Source organism: Lutjanus erythropterus, chromosome 18 (genome assembly GCF_056507025.1).
Source record: "Lutjanus erythropterus isolate fLutEry1 chromosome 18, fLutEry1.hap2, whole genome shotgun sequence".
In the NCBI taxonomy this organism is placed as follows: domain Eukaryota; kingdom Metazoa; phylum Chordata; class Actinopteri; order Lutjaniformes; family Lutjanidae; genus Lutjanus; species Lutjanus erythropterus.
This window is the reverse complement of record NC_139334.1, coordinates 5576872-5586132: the sequence shown is the minus strand read 5'-3', so window position 1 is coordinate 5586132 and position 9261 is coordinate 5576872. Positions and strand designations below refer to the sequence as shown.

The window sequence follows — 9261 nt, the reverse complement described above, 5'->3', positions numbered from 1 at the left end:
CTCATCAGTTGGCTCGCAGAGAGAGAGACAATGGAGGCTTTTAGCGGGATTTGAGAGCTCATCCTGTGTCAGGGCATGAAAAATGGGCAGCCACACAAACAGGGGCATTGACTAGCTCAGAGGGAAAAAAGTGTGTGAAGAGGAGAAGAAGCACTACGTTAAACGTGACAGAAATAAGTAGGCAGGCCGAGGCCAGAGGAAGTCCTCCAGCCACAATCTCATTTTTCTCAAGGAAATCAGGCCTTGTCATCATCACTATGTGTGTAGTAGGAGTGTGTGCGTGATTTGACTGAATGCTATGGCCTTCATCATCTTTAGTATGATTTGAACACTGAGCCAGTGAGAATGAAAATAATCCAAGTTAATTTAAATGAGTTAATTCAAGCAGTATGGAAACGCTGCTCCCAGTCTGTATGCTAAACTAAGCATGCTTCATATTTAGCATAAGCTGTGTTTCAACCCTCGTAGAACTTTTTGCTGTCTACAATATAACAAAGTGGGCCAGCAAATTAAAGGTGCAATAAGTGACTCTGGATAAAGATGGTTGATTGTTGAGTCTCGTTCCCAGGCAGTTAAATATTTAAATTTAACATATCACCTCTACGTGAGTGCAAAGCAACTATATTTGTCAGATAAATGAGTAAAAAGTACACTGTTTCCCTCTGAACTGAAGGGAAACAGATTCATGATGTATGGTACAATATGGTATTTAGTTACATTCAACTGCTGTATATGAGCGATAAACAATCAAAAGAAATGCTCAGTCATGGGCAGAAGTCTGTCTGCAGAGGTTTGGTTTCCCTGCTGTGAAAACATGTCTTAACATCAAACGGGGAGCATCCCTTTGTAATGTGACAACTTTAATGTATAGACCTCATCGGAGCGACAGCCCGATTCAGACATCCCACATCAGAGACCGATGAGGAATTTCCACGCCGCGATTGAGTTATGGATGCTGAGGTGGGGGTTAAAAACATCTTTCAAACATGTTGTTCTCCTTCTTGACTCAGTTTGGGAGAATGTATGGAGGGGTGGTGGTTGGTTGGAGGGGGTGGGGGTTGCACATTTTGAACCCCTGAGGGTGTATTCCACTGTGGGAGGCTCAGCCCACTGAATGGATGGAGATCATTCTCTGGGTGGCGTATGCATGCCTCGCATACCACGGCTGTGACATGTTTGTGTGAGTATGTGCATGTGTGTGTGTGTGGGGGGGGGGTGCCATCAGATTGGTGGAAACGAGAGGGAAAGAGACATATGGAGCCATAAAGGGATGCCTCCGAAGAATACGGGACTTTAATAAGAGGAAATCATAAATCCCACTTAATGAAGTCCTATAAAGATGACAAGCAGACAGAGCACCATTTTGTTAACACGGGTTCATCTGTGGGATAAATGAGGGCCTTGTTGTTGGGAACGAAAGGGATAATTTGGTTAACGTTGCCAGAATCAAGAGTAACGGCTTGAAAATGACCCTGTCCCATGACTGGCCCGTCTGTGGAAGCAGTCCGCTGGCTCTCATAACTCAGCTTAAAACATATGACCCCTGACCCCGCTGGATCACTAGAGGAACCCATCAGCTCTGGGCTCCCGAAAAATGCAGTGTCATTGCTGCGATCGTGGGATTTGCTCGTCTGGCCAAGAGACCTCATTACTGGCTGACAGGCTGATTCACTGTCTCCCTGTCTGTGTCGGTGACAAAGCAGCCCCAGTGCCATCGCAAGGTCTCCGCCGAGTGCAGAGCTGGCTGCGGGTTATGTAACAAGTTTACTCTTGGAAAGCCGGGCCTGTCACTCAAAAGTCCGATTGAGGCCGTTAATGAGTTCTTCATTGCTCATTCAAATAGTTTTCAGCACTGACAAACCGGATCATCAAAATCATCTGAGGATTTTAGCTAAAGAACTCAAACTGTGATAGACATGGCCATTTTCTCCCCCCGGTGAACTCTGTAGAATCAGGTCTAAACACTGTCCAGAATTGTCCTTTCACAATTTTTGCACGCAACAGGAGATTGGTGGAAGACACATTCTCACCTACTGGCCCTCCATGTCTGTGAATATGCAAAGGTCCACTCGGTTCTGTGTGATATAACCTTCGTCATCAGATGGTGTACTCGTAGGCTCTGTGAAGACATCCACATGCCCCCAATTTGTTGCGACCACGTCGTCCACTTGTCCATGCAGTCGCTATAGATGTTGATCTACTCGGCATGTGTGGATCGTGTCCTGCAAGCGAGCTCTAAGCATCCGTGGTGTCCGCAGCTGCCCATGAATGCATTCGTTCAGGACTATCAGCGAGGCAGGACATGATCCAAAAACAAGGCCACAGAAATCACAATGTTTTGTTTATAGCACATGTGAATGCGGACAAGGGTCAGAGTTAGTCGTATGATAGAAACATAATCAAGAATTGCTGTGAATTCTCTGCACAGTGACCTGCTCTATTCACACCTGGGCTCAATCAGATGTTACAGACTTTGTATTAGGGAGTAAAACCCGTTTAATGTCTGATCCAACTGATATAGAGCTCTTTTAGAGTTCAGGGTAGCAGTTAAACTTGAACATAAGTTGCCAATTATTATATATATATATATATATTATTATTATTGTCACTCAAAGTGTATGTGAGGATGAAACAGTTACATAAGCATTTATTACAGATCTGTGTATTTTATTGAAAAGATTCTATATGTGTAATGTGTGAAATGAATTATGCAAGGTTTCCTGCACCTTGTTTATTATGTCACGCTGTTTATATATGAGGAATTATGGATATTTAAGATGGATTTTCAGTGTGCATATCTCTCTCTCTCTCTACTCAGGTATTTTTTGTGATCCTGCACCCATCCCACTGAGGGCGTGTGTGTCTCCTCGTTATCTTTTCACTGGTTCACAGCCTTCCCAGATAAAAATGCCTATCTGCAACTTTTTATCATAGGTATATCTTGGAGCTGTGCACAGTTCACCCAAAAAGTGCTGTTCCCTTCCAATATTGGCTAATTTTAATACTTCCATGAGATCTCAAGAGGCAAACCTCTGCTACTTTACAAGAGAAAAAAAACAAAAAACTTTTTTGTTGCAGAAATATCACACAAGATGATAAAATATTTTTTTTATGTTGTGTCTGTTGTCCTCACCAGCAAAGTTATAGCATAATTTAGAACATTAAACACACATTATGTCATGTGTGCCACCAGGGCTCTCGCTCACATCAAAACAATAAGAAAATATGTACTTTTCATGGCAGCCATTATGACATGGAACAGTAGAGTAAACACAGGTGTGACCACTGATACTAATTAAGGTCCTGTTCCATTCAGGTCAAACAGAATCAGGAACCTGGAAAGACTCTGCTACACTAAATGGAACAGGACCTTAATTAGTATCATTGGTAACGTGTTTACACTATTTCAAATCAATATCGCTGCTGTGAAAAGGGTCTGCTATCAATTTAACATCCGTATACAACATTATGCACAATTTACTTTCAGTGGTTTTCAAACTGGGGTCCAGGGACTAACAGGGTCCCCAGCACAAAAAAGTTAAAGACTTTACTATCTTCAAATTTCAAAATAATTTACAGAAAAATGGACACCAGCATGAAAAAGTTTGGGGATTCCTGTGTGATGGAAATGACATCCACATGAAGAGATTATCTGTGATTGTTATTCTTAGTCTCAGTTTCTTGCAACAAGTCCTAAGTAAGTTTACCAGAAAAGTTTTAAAAGTTGAAAATGCCCAAAATCTTCCAGACATGAGAAACAGCGGAAAAGTCTTGCTGATCCTCCAGTTGAGTAGCAGACTGTTGCAGTGACAGGGGGGTGAAGGAGGCCCGTCCCCCCCCGGCTGCAGATTGGACAGAGCCCGGCTGTCACGCCCATGGGAGGAGTCTCTGGTCGATTTTGAGGCGCGGTTGAAATACTCACAGTCTTATCACCGACATCCTTTAATTTGAGCTCAGCCGCCGTGGGGTCCACACGCTCACAGAGAGGGGGATCTTCTCGTTTCCAAACCTACCAGGGAGAAGGAGACCGGGTCGGATTTTTTTTAACCTCTTTTGGGCAAAGATCTCACCCATCATCCCAGAGCTGGATTTTTAAAATCTTCAAAAACTCCTCGAGGTTTTTCTTTTTCGATTTTCTTTTTTTGTTCACGTCACCTAAAGGAGAGAAAATGGGAGCCCAGTTGTCCAGGGGTGGAGTAGCTGTTGAGGGGAAAGCCGCCGCCGACCCTGCTGCTGCCAAAGCCAACGGCCAGGTGAGTGAAGCGGGCCGTGCCGTGCCCAGCATCAGCGGGGAGCCACATGGCACCCAACGCCCACTGGCAGCATGGGTGCCACGGTGATGGGAGCCAGGCTGTTGCTCTTTGAAACTCTGTACTGAGGTTATTATGTCCGTAGCCTTCTGTTAACCTTATAGCTGTTGACAAAATGAGCTCCATGGCGCTGAAACTAGTTGTTTTAAATCCGGGGGACCTCCAGCGGAGCAGCCGTCGAGTGGCCATGCTCGTCCCCGCTCAGCGCGCCCCGGACCTCCTTTTGTTAATTCAGTCTGCTGCTCCCGGTGGGTCGATTTTAACCGCACATTTGAACCAAAGACGGCAGATTCTGATCGAAATGTGAGTTTTGAGCATGTTTTCTGTCATGAGTTGGCTGTAGTCGGAGGAATAGTCGCGCTCACGTCGAACAAAAGATGTGAGGCAAACGGTGCAAAGGATGCAAATGCGCTCTGCTGGAGGCGCATGTTGCGGAGCTGCAAACAAGGCGCGGACAGGCGGCGGTTCGAGCCCCCTCTGCCCCGACTGATAAACATGTATAGATATATAGTTAAAGAAGAGGTCAAGGAATAAGTTTAAAGTGTGAGTAGTTGCTGAATATTCTGTAGTTAGATGAGTGGTTTGTCTACATCCAACCCCAGATCAGAAGAGATCATTATGTGATGCCAGTTCATACATGTTGATGAACTTGGTCACTGGAGTTGGCCGACTTACAGAGTTAAAAAAATTAAAAAAAAAAAAAAAAACTCATCATAATGAGTGCTCATTGAATATAAATTCACTCTAGCTCTTGCTGATGTCTACTAGCTGTATTCTCAAGCAGAGAGCTGCGTGGATGTGAGCTGCAGCTCTGAGATGAGAGCAGAAACCAGGTTTCAGGGGATTCCTTTGTTCCCCATCTCACAAACTGTGTTGACGTTTAGACGCAGCTCTACTGCCCCCATGTGTCTGCTCTGAGTCATGCAAACAGCTGTTGCGAACGCCCCCTCCCCTCTCTGAACCGCTGTCAGGGCAAGCAGCTTTCCTCAAGTCTAACATGGATTAACTATTGGAGTAAATGGGCTAATGCTAATCTGTCATATGCTAGATCTCTTTAGATTTATTTGGAATATTAGTCCACATTTCATCTACAGTTGATCCATTTGTATATTTGAGTGATTTTCTGTTTTCAGAGGCAGTGTGTTTATTTTGACCCAGTTTGATTATTTTAATCTGTAACTAATGTTTCCTCTTCTGTGCAGGAGAACGGCCATGTCAAAACCAACGGCGATGTGTCAGCCAAGCCCGACGGGGAAGTGGCCGCTGCGGACGGGAATGGCACAGCCGAACCCGCCAAGGAGGGCGAGGCCGGCGCCGGGGACGCCATCGAACCTGCTCCCGCAGCCGAGGGCGAGGCCGCAAAAGCAGAGGGCGAGGGCGCCAAGGATGCCAAGAAGAAGAAGAAGTTCTCCCTGAAGAACTCCTTCAAGTTCAAGGGCATCTCACTGAAGAAGAGCAAGAAGGGCAGCGAGGAGGGCAAGGAGGAGGCCACCTCCCCCACGACCGAGGACAAGCCCGAGGAGAACGGCCACGCGGCCAAGGAAACCAAAGAGGAGACGCCGGCTGCTGAGGCCAAAGAAGGAGAGGCCGCCGATGCTGAGACCGCCGCCGCACCTGAGGGAGAGACCAAGGCAGCAGAGGAGGCCCCACCCACAGAGGCTGCGCCCGCCGAGGAGGCTGCCGCCGCCGCCCCTGCCGAGGACACGACACCTGCCGCCTCTGAGGGCGAGGCCAAGGCAGAGTGACTGCACCCTGCTGCGGCACCTGAACTGATTTTCCAAGATTAAAGTATATAAATATATATATGAGAGACTCGTGCCACGTTCTTAAAGTTATAAACAAAACTACAAAAGAAGACAAAGGATATATCACGTTTGCTGATTCAACCACCAGTTCACTGCCTTTTATTAGTTCTTCGACAGACGGAATCTCACCGGGCCCTCTCATGATGAAAGTGTCGGCTTGTGTCGCCCCCTCATGGTACACAGAGACTGGCGTGTGGCGAAGGTAATGGATTGGATGTGGAGCGAATCAGGAATACTGACTTATTTTCCCAATTCATGGAGAAGCATCCTTTATAACAGCGTGGCAGCCCTATAACATTTTATTTTTCTTTCTCATCTTTTTTTGGGATCTAAAAATTGTCACTGTCGCGGAGCGGGGCAGACCATCTCCTTCACTCGAAATGACTGTTATATGGACACATAAACCTTTCAAATGATCTTATTAATTTTTAGAATTCTACATTCCTATGTTTTACCCCCAAATTTCAAGTATTTTGTCATGTATAGAAAAGTGAAAAATCGAGGAGGGGAGGTGGAAAAAGAGCTATGTCTTTGTTTGTGCATTTTGATTCTTTTTCTGACTAAAACCACATTCAAGCTTCTTGAGTATTGCAGTGTTCACATTTCAGAGTTTATGACGATGCAGGGGTTGGGATTGTGTACAAAATGTGAGCTTTTTATCTGCAAACTGTCTCTGTAAATATGTTTTGGCCAATATTTTTGGTTCTCTTTATTTTGCTATCGTTTGAAGATGTTAATGGTTTTATTGTAACTTTTAATAAGGGTAAATAAATGTTCGATCCCCTCTGTCTGTGTTTCGCCTTGTGATTCACACCTCAAGACACACTGATCAAGTTGGCGCATTAGACTAATTTTAAACCTGTAGTTGTCGTGAGGAGGTCGGGTCCAGCCATTATATCAGACAAACACAAAACAATCACTTATATCAGGGGTTCTCAAACAGCCCCGAAATTGATGCACATGAGGCCATGGACCAGTAGTTTGAGAGCATTTTGTCATTAGAAGAAGTGTGATGATAATATAGTTTTACCAGTAAATCAATGATCAGACTAGTACTATTCCTCCCTTTTGCTTGGGACACCCTACAACTCACACAAGGACCCCTGTTGGTCCCTGGATCCCAGTTTGAAAACCACTGACGTAAAAATCTGTACTTTCTTAGATGCAGTGTTATAAAAAAGATGATTTAGATCAAATAAGATATTATATAATATATATAATTAAAAAAATGTTGCTTGTGAACTTAAGACAGGGACAAAAAAGCTGTTATAATACTAATTATTGGAGGAAATTAACTATTAGAGGTTGTATGTACCTGAGTCAGACTTGATTCAGCAATGCCCTGCATATAATATCATAAGAAGGTCATACATTAATGCTGTGTTGCAAATATATTTGCTATACTATAACTGTATATTTGCATACATTTATATTTTTGAATCTTTCAATTTTACCCTTCAGACACATTTTAAAATCCTTTTTCACACAATACTGCACAATATTACATTTCACTACTGATATTATTTGAATTTGTCAAATAAACCTTTCAACAGAACTTTTCCACAGCAGCCATTTCGACATGAAATAGAAGGATACGCACAGGTGTTAATAACGATACTAATTAAGGTTTCGTCACATTCAGGTCAAACTGTCAGGGTCCTGCTGTTGTGTGTATTGACTCATTTTGCTGCACTAAATGAACCTTAATTAGTCTCACTGGTAACACCTGTGTTTACCTACCATACCATATCAATATGGCTGCCATGAACAGGTCTGTCCTTGAAACCAAATAACTGATGCTGTGGACATAGCAAGATAAGAATATGTCATGGGATTTCTTACATAATTATTAATTAATTATGGTAACATATTTCACATGTCAACAGATGCTAAAGTAAGACCCACTTAATGAAATTCTTATCAGATGGTTAAAAATATCTAACTGTATATGTTGGTCTCTGGCTCCCTCTGATGGACAGATACTGTATGTCATGCTGCACTCTGCTTAGCTAAACATGCTAACACTTACTGTAGGCTACACGTTGTTCTAGTTATCAGCCAGGGTTTTGGTTGTTTGTTGTTATTAGTATCTTTACCTAGCTTAGTTTCTCTCATTAAAGTAAGAACAACAACATCTACTTAAATATTAAGTGGACTCAAAGTCACCACTTGTACGTATCGCGATATACACCACTAATGCGCCGACCTATCAATAACGGTGTCGATTGCAGGCCCAGACGAGGTGGCCGAGTGGTTAAGGCGATGGACTGCTAATCCATTGTGCTCTGCACGCGTGGGTTCGAATCCCATCCTCGTCGTCGGATATTTTCTAAGTGAAGGAAAATGTGTCTGGTCGCAGTATTACAGCAGTGGCATAAAACAAATCTGCGCCGCATTGAATAAAGTCGCACTATCAGAGCAGATGATTGACGTGACAACGTGTCAATGAAAACAGCACTTTAGGAATGAATCCTACTTTTAAACTTACTTTAATACAAAACCCAGTTTCTTTTAGTATTGGTTTACTGGAAGATGGGTGAAAACCATAATAACGATTTTCAAGAAGCACGTGAAGGCAGCAGTAAAGGTTTTTGTCCATGTATGTTCGGGGTACCTGTGTCCCATATGAGCAGCTGTGTTCAGAGCCTTTAATGCACACCGTTGACACGTAGTTGCTTTTTGTTGTTGTTGTTGTTTAGTTGTTGTTTTTTTTACCTTAATGGCGTTTTGAAGGCTTGTGGATTCTCCCAAAATCCACTCCCCAAAATCAATGTGTTCATAACTCCCTTGCAGAATCTAAACTCTTAAGCCACATCCCCCAAAATGTGCATAGATAGATATACTTTGGTTTATTTAACCTGGAGAATGCTGCCATCTAGTGGTACTAAAAGCTGATGACAGAACAGTTTTATCAGAGACAACCTTTCAATATGATCAACTCTAGTACACTTTGATAACCTTTATCTGTATGTGTACATTTGTTTAATGATTTTCTGTAATCAAATCCTGCTTGTAGGCATGGCACAGTGTACCAATATTGATAATAACCATGATACCTAAAAATGAAATATTGATATCGATATCATGTTAATAACACACATATGATAATATTCAGCAAATAACCCAGCACCTCTTAAACATACTGG

At 43.2% G+C, this 9261-nt stretch overlaps 1 protein-coding gene and 1 non-coding gene across 2 annotated transcripts; both read left to right on the top strand.

Moving 5' to 3' along the window:
* Positions 1–3938: 3938 nt before the first annotated feature.
* On the top strand, positions 3939–6901 carry marcksl1a (MARCKS-like 1a). Its single transcript, XM_084742793.1, has 2 exons — positions 3939–4253; positions 5513–6901. The coding sequence occupies exons 1-2, from the start codon at positions 4170–4172 to the stop codon at positions 6053–6055; spliced, it is 627 nt and encodes a 208-aa protein (XP_084598919.1). The 5' UTR covers positions 3939–4169; the 3' UTR covers positions 6056–6901.
* Positions 6902–8351: 1450 nt separating this feature from the next.
* trnas-gcu (transfer RNA serine (anticodon GCU)) lies at positions 8352–8433 on the top strand. The gene has a single exon. It is a non-coding gene; the product is annotated as a tRNA-Ser (tRNA).
* Positions 8434–9261: the final 828 nt, after the last annotated feature.

Coding starts and splice junctions, on each gene's coding strand:
- marcksl1a (XM_084742793.1), top strand. CDS start 4,170: ATGGGAGCCCAGTTGTCCAGGGGTGGAGTAGCTGTTGAGGGGAAAGCC. Junction 4,254..5,512: donor CTGCCAAAGCCAACGGCCAG/GTGAGTGAAGCG, acceptor TCTTCTGTGCAG/GAGAACGGCCATGTCAAAAC.